The 21,802-nt window shown below is 42.6% G+C and overlaps 1 protein-coding gene across 3 annotated transcripts in view; it reads right to left on the bottom strand.

Annotated features, from left to right (window-relative positions):
• Positions 1-21,802, bottom strand: part of cacna2d2 (calcium voltage-gated channel auxiliary subunit alpha2delta 2) — a 374,530-nt gene that overhangs the window by 23,340 nt on the left and 329,388 nt on the right. For all 3 annotated transcript variants that reach the window (XM_033036873.1, XM_033036874.1, XM_033036875.1), the window contains 6 exons: positions 19,791-19,853; positions 13,408-13,511; positions 10,047-10,148; positions 6,872-6,966; positions 6,232-6,279; positions 3,456-3,527 (listed from right to left, as the gene is read on the bottom strand). In XM_033036873.1, coding sequence (XP_032892764.1) covers positions 3,456-3,527; positions 6,232-6,279; positions 6,872-6,966; positions 10,047-10,148; positions 13,408-13,511; positions 19,791-19,853 — 484 coding nt within the window. The remainder of the gene's footprint in view (positions 1-3,455; positions 3,528-6,231; positions 6,280-6,871; positions 6,967-10,046; positions 10,149-13,407; positions 13,512-19,790; positions 19,854-21,802) is intronic.

Genomic DNA, 21,802 nt, shown 5'->3' with positions numbered 1-21,802 from the left:
GGCACCTCATTAGCTATCCTCTACCCTTCCATTACCTTAACCATGGATTATAAAGACACAAAATCTCTGCTCCAGCCATTTCTTCCCTGGCTTCCCACAATATCTGAAGATAAACCTAGTCAGGTACCATGGATTTATCCACCTTTATGTAAGGAGTTGAATTCTCCAATTTTAGGAAACTAACCTACAAAATTCCCCCTTCCCCTCTCTTCCCTGTTCCCCACCTGGATGTGCACCTATTTTCTCCCTTTCCCCAATCCCACTCCCCCCCCCATCTGCTTCCACCTATATTCTTTCCTCTGGCTCCACCTTTTGCACTATTGTCCTTAGTCTTTTCATCTCTGGCCTTTGTCTAACCATATAACCATATAACAATTACAGCACGGAAACAGGCCATCTCGACCCTTCTAGTCCGTGCCGAACACGTATTCTCCCCTAGTCCCATATACCTGTGCTCAGACCATAACCCTCCATTCCTTTCCCGTCCATATAACTATCCAATTTATTTTTAAATTATAAAAACGAACCTGCCTCCACCACCTTCACTGGAAGCTCATTCCATACAGCCACCACTCTCTGAGTAAAGAAGTTCCCCCTCATGTTACCCATAAACTTCTGTCCCTTAATTCTCAAGTCATGTCCCCTTGTTTGAATCTTCCCTACTCTCAGTGGGAAAAGCTTATCCACGTCAACTCTGTCTATCCCTCTCATCATTTTAAAGACCTCTATCAAGTCCCCCCTTAACCTTCTGCGCTCCAAAGAATAAAGCCCTAACTTGTTCAACCTTTCTCTGTAACTTAGTTGCTGAAACCCATCCTTCCTATAATTAGGCGACCAAAATTGTACACCATACTCCAGAATTGGCCTCACCAATGCCTTGTACAATTTTAACATTACATCCCAACTTCTATACTCAACGATCTGCTAACGACCTGCTAACCAAAACCTCCCCTCACCTGTATCCACCTATCACTTGCCAGACCTTGTCCCACTCCCAACTCTTTTACAGATTTTTCTCCCCCACTGCAATCAGTTTTAGGAAGGGTCCGATCTGAAACGTCATCTATCCATGTTCTTCTGATATGCTGCTTGACCGGGTAGTGCCAACAGACTGTCTGTCCCATCCTTCTCTGATGTTTTATAGTATGTGTTAAATGTATGTTTTAGTGTATTTTAGCTGGATTTATGTGTGGGGGGTTGGGGGAAACATCGACCTCGGTGCTCCAACCGCAGGAGCCTCTGGAGTTTAACAACGTGGAGCTACGGTCTCTGGTCAGAGACTGACTTCGGGAGCTCTAAGCCGTAGGAGCTTCGACCGCCCCGGCGCGGGAGCTTCGATTGCCCCGACAGATGGTTCGACTGCCCCGACCGCGGGAGTAAAATGAGGGAAGAAGCTTTGACTTTATTGCCTTCCATCACAGTGAGGAATGTGGGGAATCTGCTGTGGTGGATGTTAATGTTAACTTTTATGTCGTTGTGCGTCTTGTTGCTTTATTTTGAAAATGGAGAGAAAAATCTTCAATGGGACTGACTGAAGGAAGATCCATGTGCCGTGGGTACATGAAGGATACCTTCCATCATGGCCATCGAGTTGGTCAGGCAGAGACCCTTTGTTAGGGCTGTGGAGGTCCCAGTCTCTTATTCCTGTGTGGATGACTGGTTCCATTTGTGCGTCATCCATGCACACAATGTCTCGGTCATTGTTTAACATTATTGTTCATGTCAGACATCTGTGTACAAGTGTGCTGTACATAGAGAGCATCTGGCATATCTACCTCATTGGCGACCCTCGGACTATCTTTGATCGGACTTTAAAAGGCTTTATCTTGCACTGAATATTACTCATGTTATTCCCTTTATAAGCATCAGTCATAAATGTTATGACATCTATGACTTAAATATGTGATTATGTTTGAACATAATGCTAGATACACCATGGAAAGCATTTAATCGGGAGCAGCTCCATCCAAATCCGCGAGAAATTGCAAGGAATTGTGGACATAGCCCAGACCGTCACACAGACCAACCTCCTATTGACTCCATTTACACTTCACGCTACCTTGGCATAGCCACCGGCATAATCAAGGACGAGCCACACCCCGGCCACTCCCTCTTCCCCCCCTCTCCAATTGGGCAAAAGGTAGAGAAGTGTGATACCTCCAGAATTCAGGGACAGTTTCTTCCCAGCTGTTATCAGGCAACTGAACCATCCTACCAACAACTAGAGAGCAGTGTTGAGCTATTATCTACCTCATTGGAGACCCTCAGACTATCTTTGATTGGACTTTACTGGACTTTATCTTGCACTAAACCTTATTCACTTTATTTCCTTTATCATGTATCTGTACAATGTGGATAGCTCCATTGTAATCATGCATTGTCTTTCCGCTGACTAGTTAGCGCATAACAAAAGCTTTTCACTGTACCTCAGTACACAGGACAATTAACTAAACTCATTTCATTTCAACTCATTTTTAAATGACTACTTTTCTGGCATGAATTTATATCAATCTATCCTTCATTGAAGAACTCTCCATTTAACGTGTACTTGATAGATTTCTTCATTTTGCATGCTGTAACATGACCAAAGGTCATAGAGTCATAGAGCGTGGAAACTGGTCGTTCAGCCCAACTTGCCCACACCGGCCAACATGTCTCAGCTGCACTAGTCCCCCCTGCCAGTGTTTGGCCCATATCCCTCCAAACCTGTCCTATTCATGTATGACTGTCCTATCCAGGTCTGAGCAGAATTCCCAGAAGAGTCTTAAACCTGTTTCTCTTCCATATTCTTCACACACTCATCTGGAATGTTTTTAACTGCAGTGAAACTGGGGAATAAATTCTAGTAAGATAACACCATGAAACAGTTCATGTTGGATTATTTCAGGGACTCAGTAACATTTTGGAGCGGAAATTTGTATACAAGCACATATCCCATATTACATGTTCTAAACCACACCACATGCTGGCTACATTTAGAAACTGGTGAACCTGATTTGTTGTAGCATGTGGACCATAGTGGATTAACTGGTTATGAAGGCCAAGTGTATCCCTTTAAGAATTAGGAATCTATTACTAAGAAATAAACATTGGATGGTGCCATAGATGAATGATTTTATGCTTCTGATTCCAGTGTCGGTTTTCCTTTTTTTTTTTGTTGAATATTAGGTTATATGTCAGGTTATAGATATTTCCTGCATCCATGTCAATGTGACAGTACTCAATCTGTGATGTTCAGAGGAAAAAATAATGTCAGTCAAGCAGTGTGGGCTTTAACCTTACATATAGGCAACACATGGATATATTTCAGGTTGTACCTGCATCATGTCATTGTTGACTGTACTTGCAATGTATGTGACCAGTATACTCCAGTAGCATTCAAGGCTGCATTTTAACAACGGACACTAATATTCAGTGCTGATTAAGGTGTAATGTTAACTGCAGTGGGTTATTACCTGGCTCCAGTGGTCCGGCTGGTTGGACATGATCAGGAAACCTCCATCATCAATCAGTACACACAACAGATCCTGAAAATCAATAATGGAAGGTGGTGAAATAAATTGTCAGCCAGTTAGCTATTTGGCTAACAATAGGTCAAGATACAAAATGCTGGAGTAACTCAGCTGGACAGGCAGCATCTCTGGGTGACGTTTCGGGTCGAGACCCTTCTTCAGACCTGCTTCTTCCAACACAATATGTCTCGATGTACAGTTATATATTTGGCACTTTTCAGGAGATGCTGCTGAATCAGGTATCGCATAACATTTAAAAAACATCTGGATGAGCACATGAATCACCAAGTAGGTTCAGAAAGGTGCTGGTAAATTAGATGAATAAGGATGGATAGTTGATGGTTGGCATAGTCAAGAGTCCAGAGTCAAGCGTGTTTTATTGTCATATGTCCCAGACAGAACAATGAAATCTTTACTTGCAGCAGAATATGTAAACATAGTATTCTGTAAACAATATAATAAATGAGAAAAAAAAGTTCAGTGTGTGTGTCTGCACACACACACACACACACACACACACACACACACACACACACACACAATCAATAATTGTGCAAAAAGACAAAACCAATTCCCCCAAGTCTATGTAGTTTAGAGCTTATTTGGAGGTTGTACTGTTTAATAGCCTGATGGCTGTAGGGAAGGAGCTGTTCCTGAACCTGGACGTTACAGTTTTCAGGCTCCTATATCTTCTTCCCAATAGCGGGAGTGAAATGAATGTGTGGCCTGGGTGGTGTTGGTCTCTGATAATGCTGGCTGCCGTTTTGAGGCAGCGACTCCTGTAAATCCCTTTGAAGGTGAGGATGTCAGAACCCGTGCTGGACTGTGCAGTCCTTTGCGCTCCTGTGCTGCATGACTCCATGATTAGGTGTTTATTATTGTCACGTACACCAACATTTTGTTTTGCGTGTTCAATCAAATCAGATGATACAATACATACAATCAAGCTAAACTCAAGTACATTATGTAGAGCAAAGGGGAAGATACAGGGTGCGGAATATAGTTCTCAGCATTGTAGCACACTAGTTCCATAGACAAAGTCCAATGTCCGCAGTGAAGTAGAGGTTAATTGGCCAGTACCCTAGTTTATAGAGGAACCATTTAGAAGCCTGACAATGAGGGGAAGAAGTTGTTCCTGAATCTGGTGGTGTGTGCTTTCCAGATTTTGTATCTTCAGGCTGACGGGAGCAGGGAGAGGAAGGAATGACCAAGGTGGGATGCCTTTGATTATCTTGGCTTCTTTATCGAGGTAGTGTGAGGAGTAGTTTGAGTCAATGGTGGAGAATCTGGTCTGTGTGATAGACTGGGCTACATCCACAACTTTCTGCAGTTTATCGCGTCTTGGGCGGAGCTATTTCCAAACCAAGCTGTGATATATTATCAAATTAAATTTGATTGAATCAAATTAGGAGATAATGCACAAGAGGTAGATTTTAAGGAACCTATTGGAGAGGAATTCAAGATATCGACCTCTAGATATGTGAATTGCACATCAATTGAAAATCAAGATAGACACAAAAAGCTGAAGTATCCCAGCGGGACAGGCAGCATCTCTGTAGAGAAAGGATGGGTGACGTTTCGGGTCGAGACCCATCTTCAATGATGCATTACAGAGCAAAATAGGAGGGTCTCCTAAAACTAGAAGGGAATCAAGACCAGAGGTAACAAAGACATGCATAAAAAAAGATGGGTTGTGGCAAGGTCCATCATGATTCAGCTGAAGCATTCTTGCCCAAGAGTCACAAGGTTATGGGTTCCCACATTAGAAAGGTGCACAGATGTAAGCTGCACTGTGGTGTAATATTGAGGTTGCAATATTGCTGGCTTCAGCTTTCAGATGAGATGTCAACTGTTTTATAAGGCAGAAGTGAAAAGACATCACATCAGTTTCTCAATATTAATTCAGGGCAACAATAATTCCTCAATCAACATTGGTAAATAATAGGGCTTCTGGTGTGGATAATGTTGATGTTCATGGCAGTCTGTGTCACTGCCTCAACTCCCACAATCCACCAATGGCTACATTTCTAATGTGATTCAGTGGTTTGCCAATGGTGCAATGTGAAAGCAGTTTCTTCAGGTGAACTTGGTGATGATGGGGGCCGGGTGGTCCAAAACTCATCTCTGCGATAAATGTTATTCTCAGACAATTGTTATAAAATTAGCCGGAGTCCCTTGCCACTAAGGGAATGTAGGAATTGGAATATCTGGGTTTCCTGTTATGTTAACTGGAGGATATTTCTGCTTACCAAGTATCAGATGTTAGACAAGCTACGTGACATATCAGATGGTGGAGGATCACAAGGCGACATGGTAGAGATGGGTTAGACAAGCTACGTGACATATCAGATGGTGGAGGATCACAAGGCGACATGGTAGAGATGGGTTTTGCCAACTCTAGGTGCAATTTGATATTGTGTTTCCACAAGATCTCACCAAGGATGACAAATCCAAAGATGAGAGTGCAGGTGGGGGGGGATTATACCCGATCTGTTCACCTTCATGCATTATGACCGCACCATATTACCCACCAACCTCCCAAACCGTTCACCTCCTGACCCACTCTGCCAGAGTCTGCATACCCTGCTTAGACTCTGCATCCTGGCAGCAAGTCAACCTTAGATGCCACCTAAACTCAGACCAAACTCTGCCGCCTGCATTCTACTTCACATTAGTCAGATTACATTTGATCGAGAAACAGAACCTCCCTTATACGCACCTCACTGTTTATGTCACAGTCCATCTCACAGTCAGAAGATGGCATGCACTGCGCAAAGTAAAGAGAAGAGGAAGTCAGTGTGTGGTTCTGGTGCTGCTTACAATTAAATCTGCTGTCATTGCATCACAGTGCTGATTAAAAACCACCAGATTCACCACTTCAGAACAACAAATCCCATCAAATTTGAATTAGAGTGTTATAATTCAGGCCCTGTAACAAATCCAGTGAAAAGTGAAACATCAACAAAATGTAACAGTGGGCAGATGGAAATTAACAGGTCATGCAGGCTGAAATGACAGGGATGAGAGTCAACTTAAGGATAGTCAAGGCTATGACCATCACTTGCACATACTTACCAATATCATGACAGAGTTATGAGGGCTGTTATTGATCCATGTACATTATCAAATTGCATGGGTGTTGGTCAGCATAAATATTAGCACATTACATGCACACTCATATTCCCCCCACACAAAAATGCATGCAAATATATTATTCAATGACAGAGGGGGGTGTTGATAAAAGAATATTCACTGATGATCATGCTGTTCTATTACAGGGACTGCAATGTCTCCAGGTGAAAAATAGGTGAGGTGTAACTGGCACTAATGGCCACCATACACGGGGATGCATGCTTTACCTTCCGTGGCTCCACCTGGTCTCGGTTAGTCTGGTTACTGGCTAGAATTTTAAATTTTGACACCCATGCTTCATAGTCCAGCTTCACTCCAACCACTGGAAAAGAAAATCCAGAATGAGAAGGATAATATTGAGTTAAGGATGTGATTTTGCAAAATTAGAAAATCTGGAGTAAGTAAGTAGATGGGTATATTTGTACCAGTACAAAGATCTTACTTCCAGCTCTGTAACATCGTTTGACTGTGAGAGTTTCACATAATTTTCATCTGTCCCTATGGACGGGATTATTTTTCACACACTCCTGGCCTGATCTTGGTGAGATCATCGCCCCTTCTGCGGCGTTCTAATTCAGAAGAGGATATTGAAGCTAATGCCTTCCTAAAGGATTATCTGCAGCATTTCAACAGTATGGAGGAGGAGGTGTTGGAGGTCCTGAAATACACAAGGGTGGATAAATCCCTAGATCCTGGCCAGGTGTATCCCAGTATGTTATGGGAAGCAAATGGAGGACAATAGATAATAGGTGCAGGAGTAGGCCATTCGGCCCTTCGAGCCAGCACCGCCATTCAATGTGATCATGGCTGATCATCCCCAATCAGTACCCCGTTCCTGCCTTCTGCCCATATCCCCCGACTCCGCTATTTTTAAGAGCCCTATCTAGCTCTCACTTGAAAGCATCCAGAGAACCTGCCTCCACCGCCCTCTGAGGCAGAGAATTTCACAGACTCACAACTCTCTGTGAGAAAAAGTGTTTCCTCATCTCCGTTCTAAATGGCTTACTCCTTATTCTTAAACTGTGGCCCCTGGTTCTGGACTCCCCCAACATCGGGAACATGTTTCCTGCCTCTAGCGTGTCCAAGCCCTTAACAATCTTATATGTTTCAATGAGATCCCCTCTCATCCTTCTAAACTCTAGAGTGTACAAGCCCAGCTGCTCCATTCTCTCAGCATATGACAGTCCCGCCATCCTGGGAATTAACCTTGTAAGCCTACGCTGCACTCCCTCAATAGCAAGAATGTCCTTCCTCAAATTAGGTGAATTAGGAGATTGCTATGGCACTGGGTGAGATCTTTGTAACTCTGTTAGACACAGATGAGATAGAGTCATAGAGTGATACAGTGTGGAAACAGGCCCTTCGGCCCAACTCGCCCACACCGGCCAACAATACCCCAGCTACCATAGTCCCACTTGACTGCGCTTGGTCCATAACCCTCCAAACCTGTCCTATCCATGTAACTGTCCAACTGTTTCTTAAACGATGGGATATTCCCAGCCTCAACTACTCGTGTGGCAGCTTGTTCCATACCCTTTGTGTGACAAAGTTACCCCTTGGATTCCTATTAAATCTTTTCCCCGTCACCTTGAACCTATGTCCTGTGGGCCTCGATTCCCTTAATCTGGGTAAAAGACTCTGTGCATCTACCCAATCTATTCCTCTCATGATTTTGATAACCTCTATAAGATCTCCCCTCATCCCCCTACGCTCCATGGAATAGAGACCCAGCCTACTCAACCTCTCTCTATAGCTCACACCCTCTAGTCCTGGCACCATCCTCGTAAATCTTTTCTTTCAAGCTTGACAATATCTGTCCTTTAACATGTTGCCCAGAACTGAACACAATATTCTAAATGCTGTCTCACTAACGTCTTATACAACTGCAACATGACTTCCCAAATTCTATACTCAATATTCTGACTGATGAAGGCCAAAGTGCCAAAAGTCTTTTTGACCACCTTGTCTACCTGCGACTTGACCTTCAAGGAACCATGCACTTGTATTCCTAGATCCCTCTGCTCTACAGCACTACCCAGAGTCCTACCATTTACTGTGTATGTACTGCCCTTGTTCGACGTCCCAAAATGCAACACCTCACATTTCTCTGCATTAAATTCCATCAACAAATCCTCCGCCTACCTGGCCAATCGATCCAGATCCTACTGCAATCGTTCACAACCATCTTCACTATCTGGAGGATAGTGAAAGAGATACTGAAAGACTGTTGTTAATGTTGTGCCTTTACCTTTGATGGACAGCAGGGATAAGCCAGGGAATTGCAGACTAGTGAGCCTTACATCAGTGGTAGGAAAATTATTGGAAGGGATTATGAAAATCAGGATTTATTTGCATTTGAAAAGGTAAACTCTAATTGTGGATGGTCAGCATGGCTTTGTGCATGAGAAATAACATTTGATCGCCATACCATAGGAAGGATGTGATTAAGCTAGTGCGGGTGCAGTAAAGATCCACAAGGATGTCACCTGGATCAGAGGGCTTGAATTATGAGGAATGATTGGATAGGCTGGGTCTGTTTTCCCTGGAGTGAAGGAGGCTGAGAGGTGCCAAGAAATTATAGAGTGGTGCCAAGAGATAGAGCTTGCTCTCACAAAAATTATAAAGATAGCCAGTATCCTTTTCGCAAGGTAGGAGGTCTAAAACTGGATGAGACTGGTTTAAAGGAAATCTGAGCTATAATTTTTTTTTTTTTAAAGCAAACAGATTGGTTTGCATCTGGAACGAGCAACTGGAAAGGGAGAGTGCGGATATGGAATTGGGATTAGTATTGGCAGCGATGATGATTGACATGGTGTACTGGAGACCTGTTACTATGCTAAATTACTGTATGGCTTGTAGGAACCACCCAGTCATCTCTGATATGTTCACTGACCTACAGTGGTGTCTTGTCTGGGAAAACCTTCGGATGGAAATCACAATCCTTGTTTTAAAATCCTGACATAGTCCTGTTTTCCCTGTAACTACAGACTCTGCCAAACCTTGGATATAACTGTTTAAGAATGAACTGCAGATGCTGGAAAATCGAAGGTACACAAAAATGCTGGAGAAACTCAGCGGGTGCAGCAGCATCTATGGAGCGAAGGAAATAGGCAACGTTTCGGGCCGAAACGTTGCCTATTTTCTTTGCTCCATAGATGCTGCTGCACCCGCTGAGTTTCTCCAGCATTTTTGTGTACCTTGGATATAACTGGTTCCTCTATTGCTGACTTCACCATCCTAGGTCCTATGTTCTCAATTCCTTTCCCCTTTTGAGGTTACTTACCTTAATTCCTCCTCATATGATGTTAAATTCAGAATAATAGGCCTCTGAAATATCTGGGGATGTTTTATCTGTGGAAAGGTTTTCGGTGACGAGTTGATGAATGAGCTGATTTGACGTACCTGCAGGTTTCAGGGATTTCCCGTAGATGCGAAGGTCTACAGCAGCACTCACGAGAATCCCAATGCTACTGTTCAGCAGGTCCATCCCCAACACGCTGTTTGCTGAGGAGCAATTGGAAGACAAAGTTACAATTTGTTCACATTAGGATTTAAGTCAGTGGAACAGCAGGTGAAATGGAAGCAAAGTAGGTATAAAAACAAATATATGGGAAAATGGTTGAAATTTCAAAAACACAAAGTGCTGGAGGGACTCAGCAGATCAGGCAGCATCAGGGTAGGAAATGGACAGACATCATTTTGGGTTGGATCCCTTCTTTAGATTGGGAGATGAGTGTACGAAGGAGGGGAAAGGAGCCAGGTGACCTGCACCCATTTCTCCCTCCATTTTTCAACATCTCCCCCTCCCCCAGTCAGCCTGTTCTTTTCCGTTACTTCGTCCATTCATGCCTCTATCCAGAATCTCCCATTTCCCTTTTATACACCCGCTTACTCCTCCCTGCTGTCGTCTATCCACATTCCTCCTCCAGCTTTAATTTTCACTCCTCTTCAACTTTCCTTGTCTGACATCCTTTCGCCCCCTTTTCACCTCTAGCCGTTGTCACTTACTCCACATATCTGCCAATCAAACCCCCCTCACCTGCACCCACCTATCTTTTGCCAAACTTTGACCCACCCCTTCCTTTCTTTTCCACCTTTCTCCACCCTACTCCAATCAGTCTGACGGCATCTCATCCCTGAAACGTTGCCTATCCATTCCCTCCCCAACCTACAGAGTTCCTCCAGCATTTTGTGTTTAGCTTAAAACTTAGAGATGTGATCACTGTTCCAAAAATTCTCTTCCACTAAACCGCAGTGACTTGGCAAGACCTGATCCCCAATACACAGTCCAGTATGGTCCCTCCTCAATCTAGACTATCCACATACTGTTTCAGTAAACTCTTTTAAATACACCTAACAAATGATGCCTCATCTAAGCTTTTTTGCACAGATTAAGTCCCATTCAGGGACCAGGTGGCGCCGAACGATGGCTGCCTCGCCAACAGTCTGTCTCGTCTTTTTCCTTCTTTATTGTTTTTGGTCAGTTGTTAAATGTATGTTTTAGTATATCTTTAACTTTGTATTATGTGGGGGGGTGGGAAAACTTTTAAAATCTCTTTCCTCGACGGAGATTCAACTTTTTCCTTATCATATCTCCGTCCACACTGCGGCCTAACATCGTGGAGCTGGAGGCATCTTGCTGGGGATCGACTCCAGGAAATCCAACCACGGGAGCCTGTGGATTCAACATCTCGGAGCTGGCGGTCCCTTTGCCAGTGATCGACCTTGGATGCTCCAACTGCGGGAGCCTGCGGACTTAACATCGTGGAGCTCTCGTCCCTGGTTAGAGACCGGCTTCGGGAGCTCCAAGCCCGCAGGAGCTTCGACCACCCTGATCACGGGAGCTTCGATCACCGGCTGCGGGAGTTTCAATTGCTCTGACTGCGGATGGTTCGACTCCCCTGACTGCGGGAGAATAAGGAGGAAAGAAGATAACTCTATTGCCTTCCATCACAGTGACGAATGTAGAGGAGCCACTGTGATGGATGTTTATGTTAAATTTTTATGTGGTTGCATGCTTTGTTGCTTTTCTGGTATGACTGTATGGCAAATCAAATTCCTTGTATGGTTTACATACTTGTTTTGTTTTCATACTTGGCTAATAAAAAAAATCAATTACAATTACAATATTGGGGGAAATGTCACTGATAATCCTGTTGCTTTTGCATCTTTCTGTAATCTGTCTACATAGCTGTTCCTCCATCTTCCGCTGGGAGCTGTATAGAATAATATAGCAGAGTGATTGAAGCTTTCTTATTTTTGAGCTCTACCCATGGATCCTCGGTGGCCAAACCCTCCAGTATGTCCTTTCTGTGCCACTATGACATTCTCCCTGATTAGTAAAGCAACTCCTCTACCTCTTTTACCTTCCTCTCTATCACGTCTGAAACATTAAAACCCTGGAGCTGCCAGTTTTGACCTGCTCACAACCAAGTCTCTGTAATGGCCACAACATCATAAAACAAACCAGTCCTCTCTCCTCATGCTCAATCTCTCCTCATAAATACCACATCCTAGGCAATAGCCTGGTGAATCTTTCTGCTCCCTCTCTAGTGCATTCACATTCTTAATTCATGTGAATATTTATCACCAATTTGCTGCTGGACCTTTTATTTATGAATACTTAAACTAACATATATAATTGGAATAATGCTGTATTAATGACATTTGTTAAAGTAAGATCTGTGGGTTAGCCTTGGAGGAGTTTTGACAGATAACATTGTTTGTAGGTTAAAAGTGAATGATTCACAAACTCCTCATTAAAAATCCAATACAAACATGAGACTGGTATCTGTGGGACCCATTATAAATCTCCATCTCTCGGGACCCTTCGTTAGTCTCAGCCGCAATTTCTGGATTCTCGATGAATCCCAGTGGGTTCCTCTGATTCATCTCATGTTAAATATTGTGGGATTCTTCTTTAAACACCCTACTTGAGTCTTTGTGGGACCATTATTACATCAAGACCGTTGGACCCTCTATGAAGTGTACATTGACACCCGGTAGGACCCGTTATACTCCTACACTGAGACATTTAGGGCCCGGCTTTATCTCATAACAAGACCCCGTGGGACCACTTAAAATAATGATTCCAATTAATTCTTGGTGAGAAACTGTATTAATGCCCTCCAGAAACTCCGTGGAAACCCTTTAATAATCCCAATTATTCCTCTGCAGATCCCTCAAATAATCCCCATTAAACTCCATGCGGGATGCTCATTTCATCTCAGATCACAATTCTGTGAGTCTGTCTATTCAATTCAGACCATGACAATGTGAGATCCACAGTTGCTTTCAGTTTGAATCTCTGTTTGACCCTCTGTTAATCTCACCACAAGGTGCCATGGAAACCTCTATTAATCCTACCCAAGACTCCTCCCAACAGATCTCTATTACACTCAGATTGTGAGTCTGTGGGACCCACTTAATCTCACACAGAGACCACATTGGATCACCTCATTAAGGCCCATTCAAATCATTTGTGAATATTTCCCACCATCACTGTTGAACCTTGCATTAATGTAAAATACTCAAACTGACTGAAATGAATTTGAAAGAATACTATGTCAATGTGTGAAATACAAGTGAGTGAAATACAAGTGGGTGAAATACAAGTGAGTGAAATACAAGTGAGTGGGCCTTGGCCTTTGAGGAGCTTCGGGGATGCCGATAACATTGTTTTTGAATTAATACAAATTATTCAAAAACTCCTCATTAAAAATAAAATGCAAACACGAGCCTGGTATCTACGTAGGACACGTACGTTCCCTGTACGGTGTACTGAAGATAAGGCCAGTGTTGTCTAAACTTCTCTTGTAGTAGCTTGAACTGAAGGGCTCTGGGTCTTCAATCCAGTCTTCAGCAGCCCTGTAAACACACATAGCTCAGTGCCAAACAAGATATATCTACCGTTCAAGATATTTCTACTCAAGAACATTTATAATGGGAATGAAGCGTTTTGTTCAAAGTGCCCGTGCAGTTCACAATATGCCCTGGAACACCTTGAATCCCCCGTTCATCATAGTCCTGACCACACAATCACAGAAAGCACATACGCTGCAGAAATTCAGCACTAAGGAGCAAATTTGGAAAGTTAATTCAACAAGTGAGAAAAGTTTCAGAAAATGAGTGACATTTTATCATATTGACATGACCCAGACCCTTTCAGTGAGGGAACAAGTGGTCAAAGCTTATTTGAGACCAAATCTCTCTCTGTGCTGGATGTTATTGAAGCGTTCTGAAACACATCGCAGCACATAACACAGTTCAAGATTGATTCAACACATTAAATCAATCGACTGGATAAAACATGGTGATCCAACCATTGACTCTGCACAGAAATTAACCTTCTGTTTCCTCAGTTCTTTATTTAAGAGTTATAATTGTAACTACAAAGAGAGGGGGGAGGGGGATTGCAACACAACTTGGGGGGGGGGGGGGGGGGGGGGGGCATTAACCAGCAGAAATTAAGAGGGCAGTGTAATTCCAAGAGACAGTGTAAACTCACGGGTTATTATAAATCCATGGGGGATTGTAATTCCAAGATGGATGAGAGATTCCAGGGAGAGTGGGCCTCCTACAGGCAGTTTAATTCCCAGGGCAATGCAAAGCCAGGAACATCTTCACTCTGAGGAGCGTGCAATTTGAGGGGAACTGCCTTGAGACAGAACCCAACAGGTTGATTCTAATCAGTTGCTAAACTGAGTGGAACAATGGCAGATAGAATTTAATGTCAATATTTAGGTTGAGCAGGCTGGGACAGGTTGAGCAGGCTCAGATTATATTCCCTGGAGTGCAGGAAGATGAGAAGTGATCTTATAGTAGCGTTGTTACAAATTGTTACCATCAACGGCACTACAGATCTGCCACTGCCTGTGCGTGCGATTCAGGACGCTTTGGTGGGGGAGCGGGACTAAAATGCAGGTTTGTATCGGTTGTCAGAGAGGGATTTCCTCGGGCTGCTAGCTGATGAAGAAAATCGTTCGGGCTTCTGTTCCCGGTTTTTTTTTTTTTAATTTGCTGTACGATTTAATCACTGCATTGAAGTTAAATGCGACTTTTAATGCCTTCAAGATCACGGATCGCAATATCAGGACAAAACAAAAGGTATGTTGTTTATTTACCATATTATCTTGCTTTTTGGTATGGCTTCATTTTAATCTTATAATGCGAAAACATTTATTTAGACCCCATACGAATCGGCCATGTCTTGCCTGCCAATATGGGCTTAATATTTATGGCAACGACAACATCCCAATCGATCACATTCCAGAAACATCCACTCTCAAGATAATCAAATTCATTATTTTTTTGCACAATCATGTCATAAGAAAATCTAAATCATCTATATTTTGTGTTATTGTCTTGTCTATCCATGATCAATATTTTCATACTAAATATCCACAGTACAGTTTTAGTCAGATGTATTGTGCAAAAAATAATGATTTTGATTATCTTGAGAGTGGATGTTTCTGGATTAATTTATGGGAATTAAACATCAAATTCCTTCCATTTGGCATATAAGCAAGTCAAAGTGAGATTTAAAAATCATGTTATATTGTGAATTCTTGTGTGAATGGGATCAGTTTGTTATTTGTTATTTGTATACGTATGCTATTTAAAAATGTTAGCCTTTTCTTAAGAAATGGATAGATGTTTAGATCTAGTAATTGAATTTAGATGAATTAGATTGATTAGATGAATTTAATTGATTTGATGAAACTGATGAATATGATTTTTTTGTTGGGTATTTACTCTTTGTTTTAGCGTTTAACTATTATTTCTACTTTTTTTTTCTAAAACTGCAAATAATAACTTGTTTCTGTTAATGCCGTTCAGTGTTTTTTTTTCTTTACATTTTAAACAGATGTCTCCAAAGATGAAATGCAAAATTGTCAATTCAAATGCCCAGCAAAAGAGACTGTTTAGACAGCATTCGCAGAGATTATCCGAATCTGGACTACTCCAAATGTGATGATCTACAGGACATTTTTAACGGGAAAGTAGTGGGCAGAAAGGCATGTCATGCGTGGTTTGAAGAGCAAAAACTTGTAGTTTACAATGCCAAAATTGAAATGTTGAGGTAAAACAAGGTGTACAGAGTTGCTTACTGGTTACAATCTGAGGAGTATAATGATGCTACTGATTGTGATATGCCAATGTACCAGCTAGCAACTGATCTTCTCTATAAAGACTTGGTCTTTTGCTAGAAATAGTAATTTCTTTAATTCTGTTACGTACTTACAGCATATAATACAATAATATTAAAGTTCTGATCTTGAGAATATCACATTTTTGAATTTTCAAGGCGGTCTCGTGTTTATTACTATTTCCGTCACAATGGCTAATTTTGTAATTAGCTACAATTAGGTAACTAACTAATTATATGCTTTAATTTCAGGTTATCCAAGTAAAATGTTTCATATTTGTTTCAGAATGCTTCAATCTATAATAGCTGAAAATTTCATTCAGTTCTCTTAATTTTTAATAAAGTCATGGGCTTATGACTGTCCTCGATCACAGCTTTTGTGTTAAGTTAATGGAAAAGCAATAGGGAACAAGATGCTAATTTCCGAGTATGAAAATGATCATAACTTTTTTAATACTGAAGGTATGAAAGTGAATTAGGTATCAAATTAAAGTTATTTTTATGTTTTCTGATGGGATAAATTACAGCCTTGATTTTAAAAATCTCAAAATTTTGAAACATTCCTACTTATAGAGGCATATAAAATCATGAAAGGAATAGATCGGGTAGAGGCACAGAGTCTCTTGCCAGAGTAGGGGAATCGAGTACCAGAGGGCATAGGATTAAGGTGAAGGGGGAAATATTTATTAGGAAATATTTAATAGGAATCTGAGGGGTAACCTTTTCACACACAGGATGGTGTGTGTAATTGAGGCAGGGACTACCACAACTTTTAAAAAGCAATTAGACAGGTGTATGGATAGAACAGGTTTAGAGAGATAAGGGCTAAACACACGTGCGTAGGACTAGTGCAGATTGGATATGTTGGTTGGAGGGGGCATGTTGGGCCACAGTTGTAGTAAATGTACTGCCGTTTGTTTCTTCACTGCCGTTTATTGTTCATTTGTCCACAGAGCTTGGTCCGCCAAGGCCTTCTAGATCTCCCAGTTGCGAACCATTTTAAGTCCTGATCCCAGTGAGGGAAATGTGAAGGTCAGTGTGCTGTAAATGAGGGTCAGTGTGTGTTAGTGAAGATGCAACTCCATTTACAAGTTTGCAGATGACACCACCGTGGTGGGCCAGATCACGAACAATGACGAGACGGAGTACAGGAAGGAGGTAGAGAAGGTGTCAGGGCAACAATCTCTCCCTCAAAGTCATCAAGGTGAAGGAGCTAGTTATTGACTTCAGGAAGTGTGGTGAAGTACATGCCCCAATCAGCTTTTATGTTATTGAAGTGGAACTGGTTGAGAGCTTCATGTACTTTGAAATAAATATTACTCACAAACTGTCCTGGACCAACCACACTGAAGCGACAGCTCCCCCAGGAAATAGAGGAAATTTGGCATGACTCCAATGACTCTTACAAACTTCTACATATGTACCATAAAAAGCATACTGTTGGGTTGCAATACAACTTGGTTTGGGAACTACTCTGCCCAAGACCGCAAGAAATTGATGAGAGTTGTGGATGTAGCCCAGTCCATCACACAGACCAGACCTCTGGACTTCATCTGATAAATATTACCAACAATCTGTCCTGGACAAACCACATTGAACCACAACTGCTGTCAAAAGAAAGCAGCCATCTAATCAAAGACATCCCATCCCAGTCATTCCTTCTTCTCTTTGTTCCTGTCACGCACAAGATACAGAAGCTTGAAAGCGTGCACACCAGACTCTCCCCCTCTGCTACCAGGCTTATGAATAGACCTTCCAGAAGCAAGTGCACTGTCCCATTCACCTCGACCCTATTGGACTTTGTCCATGGAACAGGAGCACTACAATATATATTCTGCACTCTGTATCTTTCCCTTTGCTCTACCTATTGTGCTTGAGTTTGGCGTGATTGTACTTGGGTATAGTAATAATAATCCTAACCACAAATCTAAACCTCAACCAGTGTGCTTTAACACAGAGAGTTAGTGTGCAGTGACTCTGAGGATCAGTCAGCATGCTGAAATGAAGGGTCAGTGTGTTGCAATCCTAAGAGTCAGTGTGCCTTAACAGAGGGTCAGTGTGCTCCATGTTAAGGGTCGGTGTGCCCTAACTGAGGATTAATGTGCTGTAACTGTGGATCAGTGTGCTGTAACAGGAGTAGTGTAATGTAATTATGTGGATCAGTGTGCTGTAACTGAGAGTCAGAGTGCTTCAATTCAGTAGAACAGTATGTTGGAATTAAGGATTATGGTGCTGTTATTCTGAGTGCCAGTCTGCCGTACCTCTGAGGATTTGTGTTGGATAATTGAGGATAGAGAGTATGCTATAATTCTGAAGGTCATCATGCTGGAATTGAGGGTCAGTTTGCTTTAGCTGATGGACTGTGTGGTGCAAGTGAGGATCAGTGTGGTGTGACTGGGGGTCAGTGTGCTGTAATGGTGAGGGTCAGTGTGCTGTAATGGTGAGGGTCAGTGAGCTCTAGGTGAGGGCCAGAGTAGTGTAGATGAGTGTCATTGTGTGGTGTAACTGAGGGTCAGTGTGCTGTAATTGAGGGTAGGTTGCATGCTGCAATTCTGAGAGTGATTGCTGGAACTGGGTATCATTGTTCTGGAACTGAGCATCGGTGTGTTGTAAACTAAGGGTTGGTGTGCTGGAACTCTGAAGATCAGTGTATAGTGACTGAAGATTACTGTGCTATAAGTGTGGGTCATTGTGCAGTTACTTTGTGGGTCACTGTGCAGTAAAAGTTCATCCATAATACTGGTGTCCAAGAAGAGCAGGGTAACATTTCTGAATATCTACTGACTGATGGAACTAGCATCTGTACAAGGATATCGGTGGGAGATTGGTTGTGATGCATATCACCTGCTGCCTTTGGCAGGATCTGGACCCACTACAATTTGCTAACTCCACATCAGATCAATAGAGGATGCCATCTCGCCTGATCACCACACTGCACCAGACCACTGGGACAAAAAGAACACGTACTGTTGTTCATCGACTACAGCTCAGGGTTCAACACCATCATCACCTCTACACTAATCATCTAGATCAGAGAACTGGTTTGCAATTGGTTCCTCAACTTCTTCATCGGCAGTCCACATCAGTACGAATTGGCAACAACAATCCCCTCGATAATTATGAGTACAGGAGCTGTGTGCTCAGTCCACCACTTTGCTCTCTCTATATCCATGACTGTGTAGCCAGACACTGGTCTGATTCCATTGTTGGACAAATAACAGGCAATGATGAATCAGTGTACAGAAGGGAGATTAATAATCTGATTGAATGGTACCAGGACAATAGTCTTGTTCTCAACATTAGCAAGACCAATAGGTAATTTCAGAAGGGGAAAGACTGAACAGGACGGTCAACAGTCCCGAGAGAGTCAACAGCCTCAGGTTGTTGGGCATGCATATCTCTAAAGATCTGTCTTGGGTCCAGCACACTGATGCAATCCTCATAAGATTGAGAAGATCCCATATATTGTCGAATACTTTATCCATCTTCAGCAGATGTTCTGTAGAGTGCACACTGACTGGCTGCATGACAGCCTGGTTAGGTCACTTGAACATCCGGCAACAAAGTAAACATTGTAAACAAAGTAAGGTGGTCAACATTGCCTGGTCTATCATGGATACCAACCTCCCCACTATCAAAGGGATCTCCAGGAGGCTCCTCCTCAAATGGGCAGGTAATACCATCAAAGACCCACATCATCCTGGCCACAGCCTCATCTCACTAATACCATCAGGAAGAAGGCAGTATACATTTGTTTAATTGTTGGCAATTGGCTTCTATCTTGCAATCTGAACATTAATATTGAGGCTGAAATATGAATCTCACTGTGTCTGCTAGGAGACAAAATTTAGCACTGCAAACAACCGCTTCATTATAAACTCAGTCTGGTCTGCGCCCAACGCCTGACTCACCAATGTACTCAACCATCAAGTGGTATGTAGAATGGAAGAAGCCTATCATTTTACATACATATCAATTAAAAGAAAAAGAATACTCACTTGGCTGGAAATACTCTGGTGATTCCTCCATCTGTAGCTACGAAAACTGCAAGCAGACCCAGCCTGAAATTGCGGGTTTGTGGAGTAGTCATGGTGCAGATGCATAAAAGTCAGAGATTGGAAGTGACGCAGAGACAGTGAGATAGATTGAGATAGACGAGGTCAGGGAAAAGGACATGGCAACAGATGGAGTGTTCAAACATAGAGACCCAGAATGATGAATGATTTATTTAAATAAACCATAGAGAGAGATATAATATAGACAGTGAGAAATGCAGAGACAGAGAAACACAGAGAAACCCAGAAAGAAGGTGAAAGTGGGATATAACAAGCAGAGAGGAGGGAAGAGACAAAATTAGTTAATTGTTCAAGAAAATTTCATCCACTAATGGATTTTCAGTTCTGATAGGCTTTGACTGCTCCTGTGGAATTTTCCTGTATGGTTCATTTAAATTTCTTGCTCCAAAAGACTTCCCTTTGTTGCAATCAAAACATAGTGAACATAGCAAGCACAGTGTGAAAGTTAATCCGAGTCAATGCCGAAGTGAACACTTTGTATCCTACAGGTCACTTATTAAAACACAGGAGGAGGTACTTGGTCCATTGGATCCATGTAACTCCCAGCAGAGTAATTCCATCCACCCCATTTCACCCTCTCCCTTTTCACTTCAACTTGATCCCTCGCACTTACCTAACAATTCCTCTTTGATTCTCCTGCCACCCATTCACACTTGGGACAATTTTCTGCAGCCAATTAACTGCTGGCATGTGTTTGGGATGTGGCATGAACGGATTATGCAAATTTATGAGAATACCCAAGGTCAGCATTGAATCCTGGTCCCTGGCATTGTAATGTGGCAGCATTTATTGCATAATTGCATAAATCTCATTCTGCTAGCAGAGTTAACTCTCAGAAATGCAGTAAGATTGGTAAGGGCCAGATCCTCACCTGTTCAACCTGTACTTGCTCAGGGCATGACAGGCAGAATCTATGCATTCCATGGCAGTCTGAGTATAACAGGCAATGACATTAATTGTGCAGGAATTGCACACAGAGAACACAATCTCCTTAGAATATTTTATACACAAGGTGGTATATAAATGCAAACTGTTGCTGGTGTGTGTATACAATTTAACCTCCGATTCACTTCCGATCAGGAATTGTGATAGGAGTAGGGTTGCCAACATTCTCAAGAGTCAAGAGTGTTTTATTGTCATATGCCCCAGACGAGACAATGAAATTCTTACTTGCTGCAGCACAACAGAATATGTAAATATTATACATAACGGGGGAAAAAAAAGAAAATGTTCAATAAATAACAAATATAATGCAAATAACAAATAATAATATAGTCTTTTGCAGTTCAGAGCTCAGAGCTTATTTGTCGTGTTTAATAGCCTGTTGGCTGTGGGGAAGAAGCTGTTCCTGAACCGTGACGTTACAGTTTTCAGGCTCTCACTCCCAAGTAAGGGACAAAAGGTCAAAATAAGGGACAAATTCCCGATGGCAATTCATTGCCCGGCTCGGCCGTGGCTGGGTGAATGATGAGTTGGCCCGGGTGCTGGACTGCACACAAAGCCCAGCCGGCGGGCCAGCTGAGGAGTTTTGGCCCGCGTGCGATGTCGCGCGTAAAGTCCAGCACCCCATCCAACTCATGAACCGATGATCGGCCATGAGAAGGAGGGGTGGTGGTGTCGGCGGTAAGCGAAGTTCAGAAGGTCAGACAGCTGGCCGGGCTGCCGACTGATGGGGCCAGGGGCGAGGCTGCTGCTGCACTCCATGGCTGCACTACGTCGGGATGGGTGAGGCGAAAGTCCCTTCGACCCGAGTAGTAGCAGTCAAATATGGGAAAAGGACGGTACCGTATGGGATAAACCAATTTAGCTATATATACGGGATGTCCCGGCTAATACTGGACAGTTGGCAACCCAAGATAGGAGCCCACTTTTGCTTAAATTCCTCCTGAGCTGCCAAATCCCCAGGGAGCTGGAACAATGCATGTTTAGTTCAT

The sequence above is a fragment of the Amblyraja radiata genome, chromosome 18, assembly GCF_010909765.2.
Source record: "Amblyraja radiata isolate CabotCenter1 chromosome 18, sAmbRad1.1.pri, whole genome shotgun sequence".
Taxonomy (NCBI): Eukaryota; Metazoa; Chordata; class Chondrichthyes; order Rajiformes; family Rajidae; genus Amblyraja; species Amblyraja radiata.
Note: the sequence above shows the minus strand (reverse complement) of the source record. Positions and strands in the feature narration are given on the sequence as shown.